Here is a 22,163-nt window from a genome sequence, read left to right as displayed (position 1 = left end):
TTGTCATATTGTCCAGAGCACAGTGGTTGGTTTCAAATGAAGGCTACATCAAACCATGGTTTGCCCATCTCCCCTGCCCTTCCCACATCTGCACTACAGGGGCAAAAACAGAGCCCCCCGCCACCCTTTGGATTTTGCCCCTGCAAGATTCCTCCCCATACAAGCTAGCAGAGAAAAGCAGCCCCACTAGCTTGCAGGTGGGGCAGAAGAGAACTTGCAGGAGTCAATCCAGAATCACCTTCTCCGGCTCGGATTTCAATCTGAGCCAGGGAAGAATTCGGGGGCTGCTCCATCTTGCCTCTCTCTTCTGAGGTGTGACAATATAATCAGCCCTCCCCCCCCCAAGCCCACCTCACAAGAACTTCACTGACTTTGCTTTCACAGCCTCTCCTGCCACTAGGGCCGGCCCACTCATGGGGCTCTGTGAGGCAGTTGCCTCAGGCGGCAGGCTCGGGACAGTAGGTAGGGGCAGCAGATCTGGGGGCCTCAAGGGCGCCACCTCCTGTGCTTGTTGCCCACTGCCCCACAACCTGCTCCTCTCCAGCTTCCTTTTTTCTCCACCTTCAGAGCGCCAGGGGTTCCCCTGGCCATTTTCAGTCACCTCAGGTGGCTGTTGGGCCTCAGGTGGCAGAACATCCTGGGCCAGTTCTGCCTGAGACTGAGCTCTTTCCCCCTGGCCCATGGAGAGCCCAGACCACCAGGGCGATCCCTCTGCACCCTCTTCCTGAACAGTACCTGGGGCTTGAGGTCCTCTTCATCCTTGTAGTAATACAGGTGCTGCCCTTTCAGGACAAAGTACCTCTGCTGCCAGTTCTTGACGATGGAGCGCTGCTTCTTCAGCCAGCCAGCCTTCAGGGGTCGCTCCAGAAGGTTGGGAGGATGAGGCCAGCTCCCCGAGCCCTTCGGGTCGACGGCCATCATGCTCTGGGAGCGGACTGGGGGAGAAGCAAGAGGCAGTGAGCTGGAGCAGGGAGAACACACACCCACCCACACACCCCAGAGCAAAGCCAGGGGGCGTTTCTGGCCCAGAAGTGGCTCAGACCCGTCAGGGAGGAAAATCCACCATTGCACCGACGGAGCAAAGAGCAGAGGAGTGAGTCCAAGGAGATACTGCTGGCGGATGGTGTGGCTCGCAGCAGCCCGTAGCTTTGAGAAAGGAAGCCACCGCAGCTATTTGTTCAAATGGACTTCCTTTTTCCTGCGTGGGCGTTCGTCTTCACAAATGCAGGCAAGCAACCGAAAGAAGCTGCCAACCAGGGCATCAGATTTTCTTATTAAATGCGGCTGTTCAGGAATGAGGGAGACCTGGCGGGGGCCTTCCTTGGCAGCCACCAAGAAAAAACAGGAGAGGACATTTGTGTCCTGTGCCAGGAATGCCACACTGGGCGAAAGATGGCTGCTTCCAACTACATAATTCTAAACCTAATCAGGTGTTCAGAAAGTTGATGGGAGTTTTAACCTGTTTTTAGTCTACAGTTATTTTAACTTTTGAATGTTTAAAATTATTGTTCATTCTTCTCATTGATAATTTTATTGTTTTATCTTTGGGGGTGTGAGAGGAGGAATGTTCCTTCTGGGGGAGTTTGCACACTTTTGCCCCCCCAGCTCTCACCTGTGACTCCTAAAGGCTGTCAGCGTGGGACAGTGGCCACACCCCAGGAAACAGCTCTCACTGGCCCACTAAACCAGGTGAGGGTAGCCGGTGGGCCTCAAACCCTCAGTGAGTTTGGGATTTCCCCCTGCGTGTGCAGACAGCTCCAACAGATTGAGCGGATGAGACTAAGAGTGGGTCCAATGGTCAGAAAGGTGGTTTAATAATGATGATGAAGAAGAAGAAGAAGAAGAAGAAGAAGAAGAAGAAGAAGAGGAGGAGGAGGAGGAGGAGGAGGAGGAGGAGGAGGAGGAGTTTGGATTTGATATCCAGCTTTATCACTACCCTAAGGAGTCTCAAAGCGGCTCACATTCTGCTTTCCCTTCCTCCCCCACAACAAACACTCTGTGAGGTGAGTGGGGCTGAGAGACTTCAGAGAAGTGTGACTGGCCCAAGGTCACCCAGCAGCTGCAGGTGGAGGAGCAGGGAAGCGAAACTGGTTCACCAGATTATGAGTCTACCGCTCTTAACCACTACACCACACTGGCTCTTATTAGGCATAGAAAGGTGGTTTCTGCATGTGCTGTAGGAGGGAAGTGAGGGGCAGATGGGGCTCATCCCCCTGGGAAGGAAGCCAGTTAGGCAAAGGAAAACTCTGGTCCTAAACCTCCACTGCTTTGCAGGATATCTTCAGGAGAAGAAAAGGCCAAGGAGTAAACCCTATACAAATCTGGAGTGGAGTCCCTAAGACAACTGGATAGTGCCTTGTACACCTCCTTCCAGCAACTCCTGTTGGTGCCAAACGTCTTGCTCTGCTTTCCTTTGGGCCACATCAGTGAGGACAAGAGGAGCATCTTGTCCTCTGGGCAGACCAGGATGGCTTGTGCCCCAGGGACGTCACTTCAGTGCAGCTAACACAGCAGTTTGGTTTCACCCCTGGAGACGCACTCCATTGTCTCTTGAGACAGACTAATAATAATAATAATAATAATAATAATAATAATTTATTTATACCCCACCCATCTGGCTGAGTTTCCCAGCCACTCTGGGCAGCTCCCAACTGAGTGTTAAAAACAATACAGCATTAAATATTAAAAACTTCGCTAAACAGGGCTGCCTTCAGATGTCTTTTAAAGATAAGATAGCTGCTTATTTCCTTCACATCTGAAGGGAGGGCGTTCCACAGGGCAGGCACCACTACCGAGAAGGCCCTCTGCCTGGTTCCCTGTAACATCACTTCTCGCAATGAGGGAACCGCCAGAAGGCCCTCGGCGCTGGATCTCAGTGTCCGGGCTGAACGATGGGGGTGGAGATGCTCCTTCAGATATACTGGACCAAGGCCATTTAGGGCTTTAAAGGTCAGCACCAACACTTTGAATTGTGCTTGGAAACGTACTGGGAGCCAATGCAGATCTCTCAGGACTGGTGTTATGTGGTCCCGGCAGCCACTCCGAGTCACCAGTCTAGCTGCCGCCTTCTGGATTAATTGCAGTTTCCGGGTCACCTTCAAAGGTAGCCCCACGTAGAGCGCATTGCAGTAGTCCAAGCGGGAGATAACTAGAGCATGCACCACTCTGGCGAGACAGTCTGCGGGCAGGTAGGGTCTTAGCCTGCATACCAAGTGGAGCTGGTAGACAGCCGCCCTGGACACAGAATTAACCTGAGCCTCCATGGACAGCTGTGACTCCAAAATGACTCCCAGGCTGCGCACCTGGTCCTTCAGGGGCACAGTTACCCCCTTCAGGACCAGGGAGTCCTCCACACTAGCCAGCCCCCTGTCCCCCAAAAACAGTACTTCTGTCTTGTCAGGATTCAACCTCAATCCGTTAGCCGCCATCCATTCTCCAACCGCCTCCAGACACTCACACAGGACTTTCACTGCCTTCACTGGTTCTGATGCTGACAACACACAACCTAAGCATAAGACTGAGGGGCTCAAAGCATTCACACCCCAGATATTTCTTCTCCATTAGTTGCAGCTTTGGATTCAGCGCAGAACTAGCAGGTCCCTGTGTCTCTAGCGGCCAGCCTTCTTCCAGCTCAGCTCACCCTCACTCTCTCTTGATATTGTTCTCCTTCCTAGCAGCTATGGGTGCTTGTGGAGGGAAGACCCATCCAGTTGTCTGGAGGGCCCCATCACTTGGTTGTAGCATCTAACAAAGCAGTTTAACGTCACCCCCGGAGGTGCACTCCATTGTCTCTTGAGACAGACGGATGCCAACAACTTTTTTAAGCCATCTTGGCTGGTGGCCATGGCAGCCTCCTATGGGAAATGGGGTGGGGTGGGGACCTGTCTCTATCCACTTTCGCCATGCCATGCAGTTTTTTATATTTCTGTTGTGTTGCCTGGATCTCCATCCAAAGCTATAGTCTAGGGCCCCATTCTTTTGGGGGCCTCCTAAAAATTAAAGGAAAAAACCCTGGATGTACATTTCCAAAATATAAGATAAAAACACATAAAATGGCTTTAGATTCCTATTAGGTCCATAAATTAAATAATAATAATAATAATAATAATAATAATAATAATAATAATAATTTATACCCTGCCCTCCCCAACCAAGACCGGGCTCAGGGCAGCTAACACCAGCTATAAAAACAATTGATTAAAATACAACTTAAAAACAAGATTAAAATACAACATTAAGATGCAGCCTCATTTCAGAAGAAACTCAAATCAAAAACTTTTTGGGGATGAAAACATCAAATAGCATATATTCAACACAAAAAACAGTGACAATTTGTTGTGGACAAAAGACAGCTGGACATATAAAGGGCCCCATTACCTTCAGTAGCTTAGAGCCTCATCAGACCTAAATCTGGCCCTTCATTCCTCAAGTTTGCTGCTCCAAATCCCTTAGCAGGAGATGCTGTTGAAGCCAAGTCAACAACAGCAACAGCCCTGTCAGGCTAAGGCTCCTCCCCAAAGTGTCAAGGGCTAAATTAGGCCATTCAGATATTTGCTTCAGCAGAAACACAGCAGCCATGCAATAAGGTGCAAAGTGGAAATGAAACTGATTTGAGTGTGACTCTGAAGCTGCTGAGAGGTGAGCCAGAAACTAGGCAGACTCAACTGCCCATGTCAAGTGGGCTCTTGCTCAGGTTCAGTACTTCCAATACGGGACCTGACCTGCTCTACAGGGCTGTTGTCACCAGGTAATGCATAAAACTCTCTCCAGCTCTGTAAAGGTTAAGTATCATTATTAGCTAATGAGCTCCCTCTGCTGGAGGCTTGTGGATCAGGTTGTGGGTAAAAGGAGAAGATGTGAATTCAACGCAGTGCAAACGCATCTTACACAGGGGTTCTGTTCCAACAAGGGTTCTGTGTATACATGGAAAGTGTGTTCAGTGGTACTTCGGGTTACAGATGTTTCAGGTTACAGACGCTTCAGGTTACAGACTCCGCTAACCCAGAAATAGTACCTCGGGTTAAGAACTTTACTTCAGGATGAGAACAGAAATCGCGCGGCAGCGGGAGACCCCATTAGCTAAAGTGGTACCTCAGGTTAAGAACAGTTTCGGGTTAAGAATGGACCTCCAGAACAAATTAAGTTCTTAACCCGAGGTACCACTGTATACCTAAACCCTTGGAGCTGCCCCCGTGGTGAGGCGGGTGCAAGGATGAGAAAAAGAGAATCCCCTTGCCTTCTAAAGTCCGAGTGCTGAACAGGCCTTGCCCAGCAAGCAAGGCAGAGAATTCAAAAGCTCCTTTCTTGTTAAGTTGTGGGTGAACATATCAGACGACACAGCGATTCTTCAAACAGCTCTTGTTTATTCACAGGCCAGAACAGAACTGAACTGAAGGGTTCAGTCAGCCTGCTTATATGGAGCTCCAGTACAACGTAACTGTAACAATTTTCTAAAACTATCCAATCACTGAACGTCACTTTCGATCCCTTATTTGCATAACTATCTACAGTATCCCCTGCTGGCCCAGGGTGAGAACTTCAGTACCTAACATTTCTCACCAGAAAAGGCCATGTTCTTCCTTCACAGTTCAAGGCAGCCAAGCTTCTGAATACCAGTTGCCGGAAACAGCGGCAGAGGAAGCCTCTTGGGCACCTGGGGTGGCGCGCCCAGGGGTGGGGAGAACCACCCATAGGGGCGGGGTGCACAGCACCCATAGGAACAGGGTGCACGGCGCCCTTAGGGAGGGGTGGGATGGGGTGCGCGGTGCCCATAGGGACAGGACAGGGTGTGGGGCGTGGCATGGTGCCCTTAGGGATGAGGCGTGCCACGGGGGTCAGGGCCTCAGCCGCCCTATAGCTGGGGGAGGGGGGAAGCAGCGGGCGGACGTCATGGAGCTTGCGGATGCCTGAGACGCATGGCTCTGGCACGCTGCAGGCCCCACGGTGAGTGCCGCCCGCCATTTTGTCACCCCCCTCAATGGGGACACCCAGGGCAGACCACACCTACCACACACCCCTTGCTACGCCCCTGGCTGGAAACCACAGGAGGGGAGAGGGCTATTGTGCTCAAATTCTGCTTGCGGGTTTCCCCATTGGGGCATCTGGTTGCGCACCATGAGAACCGGATGTTGGACTAGATGGGCCATTGGCCTGATGCTTCAGGCAATAATAATAATAATAATAATAATAATAATAATAATAATAATTTATTATTTATACCCCGCCATCTGGCTGAGTTTCACCAGCCACTCTGGGCGGCTCCCAATCGAGTGTTAAAAACAATACAGCATTAAATATTAAAAACTTCCCTAAACAGGGATTGCCTTCAGATGTCTTTTAAAGATAAGATAGCTGCTTATTTCCTTCACATCTGAAGGGAGGGCGCCACTACCAAGAAGGCCCTCTGCCTGGTTCCCTGTAAGCTCACTGATGTTCTTGGGGATGTTGTTGACTCTTTTCTTTTCTTTAAAAAAAAAAAAAAATATTTTTCTGTGCTGGGAGCTGCCCAAAGTGCTTGGGGAAACCCAGCCAGATGGGCGGGGTATAGATGATGAAATGATGGTGATGTTGATTTGAACTACAACTCCCATCAGCCCCAGCCAGCTCAACTTTAGGATGATGGATCTGAAGGGAGTCGTAGTCCCAAGCTTTTTGGAGAGTATGCAGTTGGGGGAAGTTGGCCTGGAAGGACCATGGATCAGATTCCATATGGGGCAGCTTCCGATGTCCAGAAATGGCATCTGAGCTGCAAGTGAAGTTTCCAAACAGTCCAAATGCTTGTTGAGTTATTGCTCAACCACACACACAAACTACTGTGATAACGGAGGCAGGAGAGGGAAAGTGAGACGCAGGCACCTTTGGCCTGCTTTGACTCATTTGTGTTTCTTTTGTAAGCTCATTTTTTGTCTTATCAAGTAAGGTGGAATTAACGTATTGTCTCCTTCCTCTGATCCTTGGCATTTGAAGTTCATTGCCTTTGTCATTATCAGCCTTTTGGCTGAAAAAGCTGCAGGAAGAACAAATGGCGACAGGATAAGCCACCCAGCTTTTGTGAAGCGGGAGCTTCGTTGATCTGTCACACAAAGCCCCAATCGAGGCGAGACACCAGAGATCCATAATCGGGTCTTTTCCTTTAAAGAAAAGAAACCTTCCGGCGAAGAACCATTTTCTGATCTAAACCTCCCAGAGGTTTGAAGCTGTTTCCTCTGCTGGGGAAAACACTATTTCCCAGAAGCACAAACGTCTGCAAGGGGGTGGGGTGGAAAATATTGCAGCGAAAAGGGCTGTTGTTGTTGTTTTTAAGAATGTAAGAAAAGCCTGTTCGATCAGGCCAATGGCCCATCTAATCCAGCGTCTTGTTTTCACAGTGGCCTGTTGCAAACCCAAAAGCAGGATTCAAGCACAAGTGCAACTCTCCCCCTCCTGTGAGTTTCAGAGCAACTGGTATTCAAAAGTCTCTGACCGTAGAGGCAGAGCAGAGCCATCAATAGTCCTCCCCTCTATGAATTCATCTAACCTTCTTTTAAAGCCATTTAGGTTGGTCCTATGGGAGCAAGTTCTATAGCTGAGCTATGGATGGGCTTTCTTTTATCTCTCTTCAGTCTTCCAGCATTCCAAGTAATTTCTTCGGAAGCGCAGATTTCAGCTAAAACAAAGGTGGCACTTTTCCATCTCCACCAAGCTAAGCAGTTGGCTCCTTACCTCTCTCGCCCTGACCTAGCCACTGTGATCCACACAATGGTCACCTCCAGACTGGATTGTTGTAACTCGCTCTACGTGGGGCTGCCCTTGAGACTGACCCAGAAACTCCACCGGGTGCAGAATGCTGCAGCGAGACTCCTTACGGGGTCCTTGCCACAGGATCACTTTCATCCAGTGCTATACCAGCTGCACTGGCTCCCGGTGGAGTACAGGGTCCGATTTAAGGTGCTGGTTTTAACTTTTAAAGCCCTTCACGGCCTAGGACCCTCGTACCTATGGGACCGCCTCTCCTGGTACGCCCCATGGAGGACCTTACGGTCTTCAAACAAAAACATCTTGGAGGTCCCGGGCCACAGGGAGGTTAGACTGGCCTCAACCAGAGCCAGGGCTTTTTCGGCTGTGGCCCCAATCTGGTGGAACGCTCTGTCACAAGAGACTAGGGCCCTGCGGGACTTGACATCTTTCCGCAGGGCCTGCAAGACGGAGCTGTTCCATGAGGCCTTTGGCCAAGGCACAGTCTGACCCCGTCTCTCCTTCTGTAATCCTCACAGAACTCTAGTCCAATGGTTGCCATTAATTTGATTCTGAATTGATTTTAGAATGTATTTCAATTAATCGACTGTGATTTTATGTAAACTGTGCTATTTTTACTGTTGTTAGCCGCTCTGAGCCCGGCTTTAGCTGAGGAGGGTGGGATATAAATAAATTATTATTATTATTATTATTATTATTATTATTATTATTATTAACCTTGCCCACCCCTGCTCTAGCAGCTGCTTAGCTGGTCTAAGGATAGCACCCTGGTTCTGCTCAAAGTCCATCTCTCCAAACAAGTTGCTCAAGTCTATTACATAGATTACCTAAATTAAAATATACATCATTACTCTAGGCTTCCCTTTGCTATATGTAAATACATCGCAGTTAAGAAATTTATATTATAAATAATATTATAGATCCCACATGCCCCCCACTCCCCTTCACCCATGTGTGATCTCAATATTTTATTTCTTCTATCTTATTGTGTTGTTATAATTTAATAATTATTCAGTTATTTCTATTGTTATTTTCTTGCTTACCCCTGCACGTTTTACACATTATCTATTAATATTTCAATTCAATTCTGAAACAATATTTTTTCATGTATTCCTTCACTCCATCCCACTTTTTGATTATTCTCTGATTTGAACGACCTCTAATAATTGCTGTCAATTTTGCCATTTCTACAAATTCGCAGAGTTTGTTTTGCCATTCTAATACTGTGGTTCTTTGTGCAGCAGGAAATCTCAACCTGTGGGCTGCCTTCTGGACTGCTTTGATGCCCCCCAGCCTACCGCTGATTCCAAAAGAACTGACGGCAAAAACAATGGAGGAACGAATGCAAATAGGCTTGCAACAGATACAAGCCGGAGAACTTACAGATATAAGAGCAAGTTCATACAGAGCTGCAAAATGTGCACCTCATATTTCAGTTTGAGAGGAAACTGCAGGTAACATGCCCATGCCTTGATGGCATTTTCTGCACACTGAAAAAAACGGCTCAGAGACGAAATGTCGGCTGCAGGGCATTTCCGGGTGCTTCCTGTCACAGGCTCTCAAAACACAAGCAGGAAGAAGCAGTGCTTCGTGTTTTCAAGGCGCTCAGCAAAAAAACCTTAGTGCTGGAAACATCCGTTATTTTGTGAAACCTTTTCTCGGTTTATTTCGTGATGACCTTCTCCACGTCAAGAGAAGCAGAGAGAACGTGCTAAATGGCACGATGGTTGGTGCCGTTACTCAGAATAAAGTGCCCCTGGATTTAGCACAGCTGACGTGGGTTTATTGATTGCAGCGTTAGGAGGAGGAGCCAGACTTACTCGTTTTGCACACCCTGCTGCTATAGCATCACCCCTCGTACATCTCCTGTGCTTTGGGGGACACACTTCAAGTAACAAAGGGTTTGGTCACATTTAGAAACTTATACAGAATGGCAGAAAAAGGTTTGGCAGCACTAATGCAGAAGAATGTTTTGCTCCACAGGGTGCCCACCCCTAAAAAGAGTTTGTGCAAAGGAGGTAGGAAAGGTAAGACTCACTCTCAGGGTGCCAACTTGAATAAAATATTGGGGGCAGGTAAGCCCCACCCCGGAAGTGAGAGCTGGACCATAAAGAAGGCTGATCGCCAAAGAATTGATGCTTTTGAACTCTGGTGCTGGAGGAGACTCTTGAGAGGCCCATGGACTGCAAGATCAAACCGATCCATTCTGAAGGAAATCAGCCCTGAGTGCTCACTGGAAGGACAGATCGTGAAGCTGAGGCTCCAATACTTTGGCCATCTCAGGAGAAGAGAAGACTCCCTGGAAAAGACCCTGATGTTGGGAAAGATGGAGGGCACAAGGAGAAGGGGACAACAGAGGACGAGATGGTTGGATAGTGTTCTCGAAGCTACCAGCATGAGTTTGACTAAACTGCGGGAGGCAGTGGGAGACAGGAGTGCCTGGCATGCTCTGGTCCAGGGGGTCACGAAGAGTCGGACACGACTAAACGACTAAACAACAACAACAACAACAACAACAAAGCCCCACCCCACATAATCAATCACATGACATGGTGTACACACACCATTTTAATGGCAATGCCCATCAACTTGTGTGGGCAGCCCCCTCAAATATTTTATTGGGGGGACCAAAGCTCCCTTGGCCCCGAGGAGTTGGCACCTTCTTCCACCTTGGAAAGAGCACAGGACACAGGTAGACCAGCCCCAAATATGGCCCGCTGCCACCATGGCTACAGGCCGTTGCAGCAGGTCCTGCGTTTCAACTCACAGAAGCAGCAGATCTGAGAGTGTCAGGTGCTGAGGACAGATGGGAGATGGGGCGGCTGCTTTCACACCCCGATTATGAGGACCTAGAGCCCCACCCCTGTGAGAGAGAGACCAGGGAGCAGCAGGAGAGAAAAGTATGGCCTTTAGGACCTTTCTGCTGCAAGATCTTCTCCCTTCCCTCAGGGGCTTATTCAAGTGATACCAACAGACGTGCAAATATTGCTGTGGTTAATTCTTCTGCCCGGGGTCCCTATATTCACAGAGGCCCTGGGGACAAACATTTGCTCCCTCTGTTCAGAAGCTGTGAGGTGGCCAGAAAGACAGGTGAAACTGAGGAATAATGACATGATGTAGTCGAGCATGGAGTGGCAAAGTTTGGGGGGGAAAGCTCAAAGAGAAGGACAGAACTTCAGAGTACAGAAACTTCGTCCCCTCAAGTGATCACCGCCTGCTCCTTTGCAGAATCAAAAGGGTGAAAAATCCAACTTCCTCCTTTTTATATATAAAAAGAGAATTAAAAGCTGAAACGCTGACGCTGCATCAGATCATAAGATGCGTAGAAAAGACAAGCAACATGTCTGAGATAAGGAGGCAAGCTAATCTGGAAATCTTTTTGTAGACGTGGCCCCTGGGCCCAAAACGGCCTGGGGAAAATGCTGTGCAGAGGTTTGTAAACAGCAGAGGAAGTCTGCCTTTGGCTAAAGGGGGGGGAGCTTCACTTCCAAGTTCTCACGAAACCCAAGCAGTCCTTGATACACGCAAGAGATTAAGGAAACAAGAGCAGCAAGAGTGTTGGACAAGGGCCAGAGAAATCAGGGTTCGAATCCCCATTCAGCCAGGAAGCTCATTGGGTGACCTTGGGCCAGACATTCTGTCTCAGCCTGGCCTCCCTTGCCGGGTCGTTGAGAGGACAAAATGAGGGAGGACCATCTAGAAATGAAGTCAAGAAAAAACAGCCCTACCTATTTTAGACATGTCCATCTTCAGGTTGAGATCCCAATTCCGTGGCAGCTTGAGAGACATCCCAATTCCAGTGGCGGGAAGTTCTGCACAACTGTGTCTGAACTGCGGGTCTGAATCTCCTCCACAGATTGTGTGTGCGTGCTTTATATATATTTAATTTCCTTCTGGGCTTACTTGAAAGAAGAAAAAAAGTCTCGGTTGACGTTGGTTTGCCAACAACTTCCTGTGATCTTCTGTGAGAAACCCAAAGGACTTCTCTTTTTTTATTTTCCAGTTCAGTCTCTTCAATTTCCAGGTGCAATGCAAATATCAGTTTATTTCCAACCTGCACCCCCCCATCCCCCCAAGGACTTTGGAGAGCACCTGAACTCTAGCTGCATTTAGCTCCCTACTAACGTGCAAACGTGGAGTAAGACCGGCACATGCACACACCCTGAAACAGTTTGCAGGCTTGGTTCATGGAGCTGCATGGGTGCTGCTGTGTTAGCGCATTTGAGGAAGTGGGGGCTGCAGCTTGTACATCACTCATGCGCTGGGGGGTGGGCAGTGCCGGATTTAGGTATAAGCTAAACAAGCTATAGCTTAGGGCCCCTCTCTCTTAGGGGCCCCCCAAAAAAATTTAAAGGAAAGAAAACCTGAATGTACATTTCCAAATTATAAGATAAAAAACAAGTAAAATAAAACCTACACACAGCAAGTGTTTTGTGTTGTGTAGGCTCCTATGAGGGGACATGGGGGGGCGCTGTGGTCTAAACCACAGAGCCTAGGGCTTGCCGATCAGAAGGTTGGAGGTTCAAATCCCTGCGACGGGGTGAGCTCCCATTGCTCAGTCCCAGCTCCTGCCAACCTAGCAGTTCGAAAGCACGCCAAAGTGCAAGTAGATAAATAGGTACCACTCCAGCGGGAAGGTAAACAGCATTTCCATGCGCTGCTCTGGTTTCGCCAGAAGCGGCTTAGTCATGCTGGCCACATGACCCGGAAGCTGTCTGCAGACAAACGCCGGCTCCCTTGGCCTGTAAAGTGAGATGAGCGCCGCAACCCCAGAGTCGTCCGCAACTGGGCTTAACTGTCAGGGGTCCTTTACCTTTAGGCTCCTATGATGTAAGTAATGGGCCACGCCTGCTAGCCTGCTCCCTAAAATATCATTGGTTTGCTCATTTATATATATAGGGTGCCTACATTCTGCATGCACAAATGGCTTTAGATACTATTAGGTCCATAAATTACTATATAGCATATATTCAACACAAAAAACAACGGCTATTTGTTGTTGTTAAAGGACAGCTGGACATATAAAGGGCCCCATTACCTTCAATAACTTAGGACCTCATCAAACCTAAATCCGGCCCTGGGGGCCATAAAGTATTATGGTTTTGCGTGTGCTCATGACTGTGGGAAACATCTGGCAACATGCTGCGAGCGTGGCGTCACCTTTAGACCAGACTGTGAACAATGCTACAAATTTGTATTATCAGAAATGTACAAATTGCTTTTGGAAGGGTATATAAAGGATGAAGAAATTAAGGCAGTGATGATACACTGGGCTAGAGATTTTGGTTATAATATACAACTTTCATCTTGGGAAAAGTTACGGAAAGAGGACATAAAGTTTACTACGTGCTGTTCGTTGAAGAAAAATGATATGAAAATGATGTGTCATTGGTATCCAACACCAACTGAAATTGCAAAAGATGTATAAAACTAGTTCAAACTTGTGTTGGAAATGTAAAGGGAACAAGGGTACACTTTGCCATATGTGGTGGACATGTACATCGGCTGTCTGGGAAATGATATTTAATGAACTGAAGAAAATGATTAAAAATACATTTGTTAAAAAACCAGAAGCCTTTCTACTAGGCATAATAGGTGAAGAGCTACCAAGAGAAGATAAAAGACTTTTTATGTATGGAACAATCGCAGCGAGAATGCTTCTAGCCCAGAGATGGAGAAGTACCAACAAAAGAATGGCAGACTAAACTGATGGCGTATGCAGGGATGACAAAACTGACGGGGAAGGTCAGAAACCAGGAAGGTCAAGTATTCCTAAAAGACTGGAGTAAATTTTCCATATATTTAAAAGACCACAGTAAACAGTTAAACATTTGGCAGGGATGTAATGACACTTGTAATGTGGAATCAACTATGGTAACTGTGGATATATAATAGCTGGATAAGGGTAAAAGATGCAGAATACTTTATTTTAAACACGGAACCCATAGAGGTCCGAACCTTTTAGTTTAATGTTAGAAATGGCTAAAGTTAAAATGTGTAAAATTATGTAAAACCAATAAAAATTTATATATACCATATTTTTCCGTGTATAGGACTAGTTCCCCCCCTAAATATAATGTCAAAAACTTGTTGCTGTTTAGTCTTGTCCGACTCTTCGTGACCCCCTGGACCAGAGCACGCCCGGCACTCCTGTCTTCCACTGCCTCCCGCAGTTTGGTCAAACTCATGCTGGTAGCTTCGAGAACACTGTCCAACCATCTTGTCCTCTGTCGTCCCCTTCTCCTTGTGCCCTCCATCTTTCCCAACATCAGGGTCTTTTCCAGGGAGTCTTCTCTTCTCATGAGGTGGCCAAAGTCTTGGAGCCTCAGCTTCAGGATCTGTCCTTCCAGTGAGCACGCAGGACTGATTTCCTTCAGAATGGATAGGTTTGATCTTCTTGCAGCCCATGGGACTCTCAAAGACAGTGTTCCATGAGGTCAGCCTCCCCAGACATTTTGGACTCCCCAACAGCGCCCCCAACCAGCACAACCACCTGCTGTTGTAGAGTACAATCACATCTTAACAGGCATTTAATATAGTGACAGTCAGTCATATAGTATATGTATAGTGACAGGCAATCATATAGTATATATGAATTGATTTTAGAATGAACTGATTTTAGAATGCATTTCAATTAATTGATTGTGATTTTACGTAAACTGTGTTATTTCTACTGTTGCTAGCCGCTCTGAGCCCGGCTTCGGCTGGGGAGGGCGGGATATAAATAAAATTTTATTAGTAGTAGTAGTAGTAGTAGTAGTAGTTTTTGGTACAAAGTTGTAAGTGGGATGGGGGAGGGAAGGGGAGGGGGTTAAATATGCTCTCTGTTCCTGTTTTTGAAAATGCAAATAAAAAATTTAAAAAACAAAAAACAGAACAGAATAAAATGAACCCTTCTGCGTGGTGTAAATAACTGCACGCACACGCACACAGTTTAGATACATTTTTATTTAACAATATTACCGTATATAAATAGGATAAAATACCTTTATATAATATTTCACATTCTGACAGTCAAATGAACCAAAAAGTAACAGAGGCAAGCCTACAAGTGTCTGCAAGAAAACAAAACCCAAAAGAAACCAACCACCAACATTCCCCCTGTAAAAGACAAAAGCACAGAGAAATAAAGCAGAGGATTTGTGGAAGGGATAAGCACATCCGCATCAGAAGAAGAAAAACAGGAGGGGAGAGTCTGTGAGTGCAGAAAGATGTCACTGGGGCATCAAAGGGGTTCACAAGTTCTCGTTGACACAGACATGCCGATGAGCACAATGGTTGTATTGCCAGCTTTAGATATTGTGAATGTGGGACTTTTCTGTCAACCTAAGCTACCCCTCCAAACATACAGAGCTGTTAGCAGAAAGAATTGGGGAGGGAGGGACTGAGACAGCTTGGAAAGGGATGGCGAAGAGTCTGCTTTGATGCTTGGGAAATCTGTTGTCTAGAGGCAGTTAAGTATTCCTTCTGGGAGCCCTTGCTAGCAAGCGGGGCAAGGAGTCCCCCTCAGATACAAGTGGCAGAGCACCCCAAAAGATATGCCCTGGGACCCCCTCTTTGATATAACAAAGGGGAGTTATGAGGACGTCAGCCTTCGAGCTCCTGAAACGTCAAATCTCATACTTCTGCTAAGCAACCAGTACCAGTTAAGCAAAGGGTCTTTTAATTGGGGGGAGAGGGAGTTGACCAGTGTTCTCCAGTTCTTCTGTCCCCAACTCCACTCAGCCAGCCTTCCAGATCCCCACTCAAAGCATCACAACTGCCTCGCAAGTGAGTGCCCGGCTTCTGCTCCAGAGACACTGCTTTGTGTTGGTGTCTCTCTCCTGACTGAGTTCAGCCCCAAAGAGTGCAGAATCCGGACTTTGGCCCAGCTCCAACCCCTGTGAAATCCAGCCTCCTCACACAACCCCTCTGGATCCACCTTCCCCATCCCATGAGAGGTGTGCAGGGCCCAGCTACCACTGGGATTGTGGGGAGGTGGGCCAAGGTCACCTGGCTCAGGCGTGACACGCAACACACCTCCAGCTCCACCTGGGTTGCTGGTGCGCGCATGCCGTGTGCCAGGCAATAAGGCCAGCCAACCAGGGAGAAGGACACACTTTGGCCTGACTAGGCCTAGAATATGGAGTACACACTCCTCTAAGTAATAGCTACGGCGCCCCAATTTAATCCTGCTCAACTCCAGGCCAACTCAGGGTTTTTTCACCAGCAAATACACCCACACCGCTAATGACCCCTTAAGCAACTCCACTGCATGCCAAACTGCCTTTTGTGACCTGCTGCTCCCCTTACCATGTGCCAGACTTTTGCTACCTGTGTGCAACTGGAGTGAGACCCACAGGCTTCCCTTTGGGCAGGAGAGACTCTCTCCCACTTATACCTCAGCCCCTTGGAGGAACCAGCTGTTTCTGGGTTAATGCTCTGGATCCCTGAGCAGCCCTTTTCTAATATGGATGGGTCACAGCCCTCTTTGAACTCCCCGAAAGAGAAAACTAATACGCCATTAAAAACAAAACAAAAAAGATATCGAACATAAAACCGTCCATAATGTTGTCATCTAATGACTAAAACCGGGATGTGAATTCTTCCTGTTCTGGGTAACTTTAAATGAGTGCCAGTTCTCAGGGATGCTCCTGTGGTGCCTTTGCAACAGAAATGCCAGCAATTTCTTTGACTTATACCCAAGACTGCCTCTTGCAAGGATCTGTAGACTGCAGGGATGTCCAGCAGTCACTCATGCGCTGGGACACTGAACCCACCCAATACCTGAAATGCGCTGGCATGAGAAGCAATCCCGGAACAGCGCGCACCTATCCAGACAGAGTGCACACAACGAGCCTTATATATTAGAAGTGTTGTTGGCTGTGGCAGGTATATATAGGTCTAGGATACACTGTTCAATTCTAGTTCCCTTTCGGAGGCAGGATGTAAGGGATTGTGGCTACCAGTCAAATAGCTGAATTTAGCTGGAATCAGGAAATGTCAATGACATTTCAATGAAACAGAGACACACACCCCTTGAACCCCCTCCCCCAATTTTGTTTATTAATTAATTACTGTTGCATGGCCACCCGTTGTCCCACATACCCATTCTGCTTCTGTCCTGCTTCGCCCAAGGTCAAAACACTGAGTAAGTTCAAACAAACACACACACACACTTGCCCTTTTTTAGGTCTCAAAACCCAAAACTTCCCATCAAAATGGCAGGCATGTCCAATTTTGGGGTCAGCTGTTGTTAAAAAGCCATCGTTAGATCAGGAATAAAGACTGTTTCCTTTGGGGAGGGGGTGGCATATTGACAGCAGAGGAAAAGGAAGAATGGGGCAAAAATATTTCCCTGCAACCCCCCTCAACTCAATAAGCTTCTCCCACCCTGTGGTTTCAGATGCCTGGACTCCGAACCCGAGAGCGTTTGGGGCAGATGGGATGAGGGAATATACAAGAAGAGGCAGCAAAACAGTATTAAGTGAGCAGCTCTCAAAAATACACCTTAAAAAAAGAAGAAAAAGCTAATCAGCAAAGTGCTCCTCACGCCCTCTCTTCTTTCGCAGAGGAAGTGACAGCACAGACGGTCAAGGCTGACCCTGAACTGGAACCACGTCAAGAGACACTTGCGTGGTATTACACCTAAGCTAGCAGATGCTCCGTGACTCAGGCCCAGTTCTCAAAGCATGCGTAAATCTGAATCAAGGCTGGACCACTTCAGGCTGTGATGGGGGCTCAACGTGGTTGAAATTTCCTCCTTCCAACAAAACCCAAAACAAATAAACCCCCAAATAAACTCCAACACACACCTTCAAATGGAAAACGAACAGAATCTTTATCCTCACCCTCTCACTTTCTGAGTCCTGATAATGCCTTTTTTATGCATGAGCTTTCAGTCATGACAGTCCCTTTCTGCAACTGAGAGTGGGACCAGTGCCTTGGGAACGAGGACTCCAGTGGGAGCGTTTGAGGGGGCAGAAGACAAACAGGAGCCTCACAACAGCAGGGACTAAAACAGCTGCATGAGCTAGACAATGCAATGGCGAGCCTCTGCTCCTTTACGACCCCTTGAAGTTCCCAGGAGGCCAGGTGTCCTGCCTCAATATCCATCTATTCAGGTACTTCTCCTCCAAAATTAAGGAAGGCTTAAAAAAAGAAGCAGCAAAAAATATCCAAAAAAATGTTCAGTGGGATTTGTGAAATAAAACCTAAAAAAAATAAAATAAAAATGCATTTGCCTTCATGGTCTTCCAATTTTTTTTGTTGCAAATGGTTCGCTCTGCTTCAGGAACATAAAGATAAATGCCCCGATATTCCCTGCTTATCAAGAACAGCTCAGCAGCAGGTGAACTTTGCATCCTTTTCCGCCAGCAATGCAAGAAATATGGCGACGCCACAAGGACAGGGAGCAACATGCATCCATTTAGAAGAGGTTAGAAGAGGAAGCGCCTTCTCCTGCTGGCAGGGATTTCCCCTGCATGGAAACGAGACAAGGGCAGCTGTTTCCAGGGCAGCGCCTTGCCCCCACACGCTTGCAGAAGCGCCACTTAGGACATTTGGCATCGCTGTCCTTGAGTCTTCCTGGCTCTCAAGCTGCTTCCGTGAGGAAAGGGCCCCTGGATCCCAATTTTCTTGGCTGGCCTGGGGGTGGGCAAGATCTCCAACCCACCTCTGTGAAAACCCACTCAACATTATACACATGGCACTAAGGATGGCTCTCTGCACCACCAAATTGTTGGATGTTTGTGTGGTGAACGGGGGCGCAGATTGGGGAAAGCTGCTCACTTCACTGGACTTAGGAACCTGGGCGTTTGCCAAATGCAATACGCAGCACCGGATCCATCTCACGGATATGGAAGCCAGAATGGTGGAACAGGAGTGCATAATCCAGGTAATTTTGATTCAACACCCCTGCCTTCTTTCTTTTTTTAACCCAAACTATTTGGCACTCTTCCCTGTCTCTTCCCTCTCCCCGCTACAAAAGCACCGCTGCTCTGAGAGTAGAACGAGCCTTGCACGACTTTCTATACACATCTGGGAATAAGAAAAACCACCGGGCAGATCCGAGGGGTAAAACCACCTTCCAAAACCATCAGCCGAGCGCCTCCTTCCGGGCCACAGTTCCTTCCCAGCTCAAAGCTCCCCTCTGTTTGCTCCAAACCACCGCCACAGAGATATAGATACATTTCTTTTTAAAAATGCACAAATGCAAACCTTTTATATGGAAAAGGAAGTGAGAGACATGAGGCTTGGTTATTGTCCTAAATCAGGCAAGCTGGGAGAGGGTTTCCTCTGGGGGGTGAGGGGCTTGCCCATGCTCAGTCCCATCCTGACGTCACAGGTGCCTACGCATCCTCAGAGCCAGCCAGCATGCCCTTGTCCACCAGGTGGGCCTTTAGCGTGTTGAAGATGTTCAGCTGCTGATCTGGTCGCAGAGTTAGCAGCTGCTGGATCAGCTTGCTCGGATTAGGACCCCTGGAGTGAGAAGAAGAGAAGAGTTTGGATTTGATATCCCGCTTTATCACTACCCGAAGGAGTCTCAAAGCGGCTAACATTCTCCTTTCCCTTCCTCCCCCACAACAAACACTCTGCGAGGTGAGTGGGGCTGAGAGACTTCAGAGAAGTGTGACTAGCCCAAGGTCACTCAGCAGCTGCATGTGGAGGAGCAGGGAAGCGAACCCGGTTCACCAGATTACGAGACTACTGCTCTTAACCACTACACCACACTGGCTCTCTAGTGAAGAAGAATAAGGCAATCTTGTCACCTCACCAGGCTGGGAACGTTTGGAAGGCGAGGCTTCCCACAGACCAGGGTTTTCCAAACTTGGGTCGCCAGCTGGACTACAGTTCCCACCATCCCTGACACTGGTACTGCTGGCTAGGGATGATGGGAGTTGTAGTCCAAAAGCAGCTGGATACCCAGGATTGGAAAACCCTGCTGTAGACCCATGCCTTGTTTTATGTTGCTACTGGGATTAATGGCTAAGGTGAGTCTTCCTTTCAATTCCACCGTCAGACTCTCCACTGAGCGAGGAATCCCTTTGATCCCAGCCTCACATTCTCTCCACCCTCCTATCCTCTGAACTGAGAACACAAGGATTATGAGAGATGGTGTGGGAAAATTGCACCGTCAGAATATTTGATTCACCGTCCCAGAGTCAACTGAGGTTTGGCTGAACCAGACCCATTCAAGATAAGTCATTTGTAACTTTTATAAGCAATAATAGTGTGTTATACAAACCTCCAATGACTCACGTATAGCTCTGGAGGGGTATTTGCCTTCCTCCTGATGGATATTTCTTTTGCCTAGCCTAGACCTGTTTCTGACTGCTGCCTTCCCCAACCAATTAATTCTCTTACTAATGGCTTCTGTTCTGATTTCACTCTGACCCATCACTCCATGTTTATTTCTTAATATCGATGATGTTGTAAAAAAACCTCTCTACTACGTTCAGTCACAGTTGTGGTTCTTTGTTCTCCTTTTAATGAGCTGTACATCTCTTTGCCTTTTTACAGCTGCATTTTCAAAAGCCAATAAACATATACAGTGGTACCTCGGGTTACATACGCTTCAGGTTACATACGCTTCAGGTTACAGACTCTGCTGACCCAGAAATAGTACCTCGGGTTAAGAACTTTGCTTCAGGATGAGAACAGAAATCGCGTGGCAGCGGGAGGTCCCATTAGCTAAAGCGGTGCTTCAGGTTAAGAACAGTTTCAGGTTAAGAACGGACCTCCAGAACAAAATAAGTACTTAACCCGAGGTACCACTGTACTTTGAGAAAAAGAGAACCCAAGGATTGATGGTGCGACCCGCAAACAAACCAAACCAAACCAAACCAAACCAAACCAAACCAAACCAAACCAAACCATCATCTCACCTGATAAAGCTTGCAATGTATACGTTCACAAAGGTGGCCATCAAGTACTGGCAGTCGAACCGATCCATGATGCCTCCGTGCCCTGGGATGGTGTTGGCAAAGTCCTGCGCAATTGAGGGAGAAAAGTAGAGAGTGTGTATGCCCTGGCAGGTGGAGGGGATTCCTGATCCAAACCCACCTGCCCTCTTGACACCAGGAAACAGGGAGGAGGAAAAGATCATCACTAATTTCCAACCCCATCAGCCCCTACCAAACAAAGAGTCCTGAGTCTGTTCACACCCCACTGGAAGTTATGGAATCTAAATTGTTTCACTTCTTGTTTACTAACCCAGACTTTCAGGAGAAGGATTTCTGTTTTTGAAATCGAGCTCCTATATTTTATATAAACATTTAATTGTTTTATAGAAAAAACCCCTGTAAATTTACATATACAGTAAAAACAGTTTTAAGTTTTGTAAACTGTACATTTTATCACTGCAAGACATTTTGATGTGTAGATAATAAAAGTGGGGCATAATATAATATCTAGATAACTATTCCATTAGAGTTTTAATTACTTTAAAAATAATATTTTACATGTTTTTTAGCTTTTTTGTACTTTATCTGTGTTGTTTTAATCTGTGCAAGCTGCCTTGAGTCTGGGGAAAAGGCAGGATACAGAGAAATATAGTGATAACAAATATATTCCAGGGAACGTTTTATTAGAACTGAAGTGGGTTCGATAGACCTGCCATCCTGACTGGGCTCTTTCAAGGCTGCCTCCCTTTCCAGCTGTGCCATACCTTGATCTTGAAAGCTCTTTTAAATCCGCTGGCAAAAAACCCTCCGAAGGGACCGATGAGGGAGGCGAAAGTCGAGAGTGCAATGCTGTGGATCTGGAAGGGGTACATCCGAACTGTTTTCTGGATAAAGGAGAAGGGGGTGGGGGGGGTCATTGTCAGTTGAAGAAGCTCTGCCATGCCAGAACCTCACACTGGCGGGTAGGTGAGCTGGAAAACAGCTCTGCAAATCCTGCCTATTATACTCGCAGTCTTACGACTGACTTTAAATTGAAATGGAAATACTTTATTGTCACTTGTACAACTTTTATACAGTGAGATTACACGAGCAACCCCACTCAGCTCTCTTAGCCTTAATTTCCCCTTGTTTACTGACGCACACCCACCAAACCCAAAAGTCAGTTGCCCTGTTGTTATCTTTTCATTCAGCAGCCTAACAGCCCATGGATAGAAGCTGTTCTTTACCCTGTTGGTGCGACTAATCATGCTTCTATATCTTCTGCCTGAGGGCAGGAGATCAAGAAAGTGCCGGCCAGGGTGTGAATCATCTCTGAGAATTTTCCTCACTCTCCTGAGGCAACGTTCTTCCGCTATTTCATCCAGCGGATTCACGGGACAGCCCATAATATCTTATGCTGTATTCACCACCCTCTGTAGCCACTTCCTATCAGATGATGTCAAACCAGTGTAAGAACGTAAGGATAACCTATCTAGTCCAGCATCCTGTTCTCATCAGCCAGTTACCCTGCATGCAGGATTCAAGCACAACAACACTCTTTCCCTC

At 47.4% G+C, this 22,163-nt stretch overlaps 2 protein-coding genes across 3 annotated transcripts in view; both read right to left on the bottom strand.

Moving 5' to 3' along the window:
* Positions 1–11,964, bottom strand: part of ARHGAP25 (Rho GTPase activating protein 25) — a 31,967-nt gene extending 20,003 nt beyond the window's left edge. Inside the window, exons 1-2 of one of the 2 annotated variants that reach the window (XM_081017388.1) lie at positions 11,463–11,964; positions 736–935 (exon numbers count right to left, since the gene is read on the bottom strand). In XM_081017388.1, the coding sequence (XP_080873514.1) occupies positions 736–935; positions 11,463–11,523 (261 nt within the window). In that variant the 5' untranslated portion in view covers positions 11,524–11,964. Of the gene's footprint in view, positions 1–735; positions 936–995; positions 1,013–11,462 lie in introns of those variants that run through there. The other variant, XM_081017389.1, reaches the window with a different exon arrangement.
* A 2,699-nt stretch (positions 11,965–14,663) lies between these two features.
* CDS2 (CDP-diacylglycerol synthase 2) overlaps positions 14,664–22,163 on the bottom strand; it is a 49,692-nt gene continuing 42,192 nt past the window's right edge. The window contains exons 11-13 of the mRNA XM_081017455.1: positions 21,383–21,502; positions 20,601–20,704; positions 14,664–19,194 (exon numbers count right to left, since the gene is read on the bottom strand). Of these exons, the coding sequence (XP_080873581.1) occupies positions 19,065–19,194; positions 20,601–20,704; positions 21,383–21,502 (354 nt within the window). The 3' untranslated portion in view covers positions 14,664–19,064. The remainder of the gene's footprint in view (positions 19,195–20,600; positions 20,705–21,382; positions 21,503–22,163) is intronic.

This window comes from Podarcis pityusensis, assembly GCF_964106645.2.
Source record: "Podarcis pityusensis genome assembly, chromosome: 8".
Classification (NCBI taxonomy): domain Eukaryota; kingdom Metazoa; phylum Chordata; class Lepidosauria; order Squamata; family Lacertidae; genus Podarcis; species Podarcis pityusensis.
Note: the sequence above shows the minus strand (reverse complement) of the source record. Positions and strands in the feature narration are given on the sequence as shown.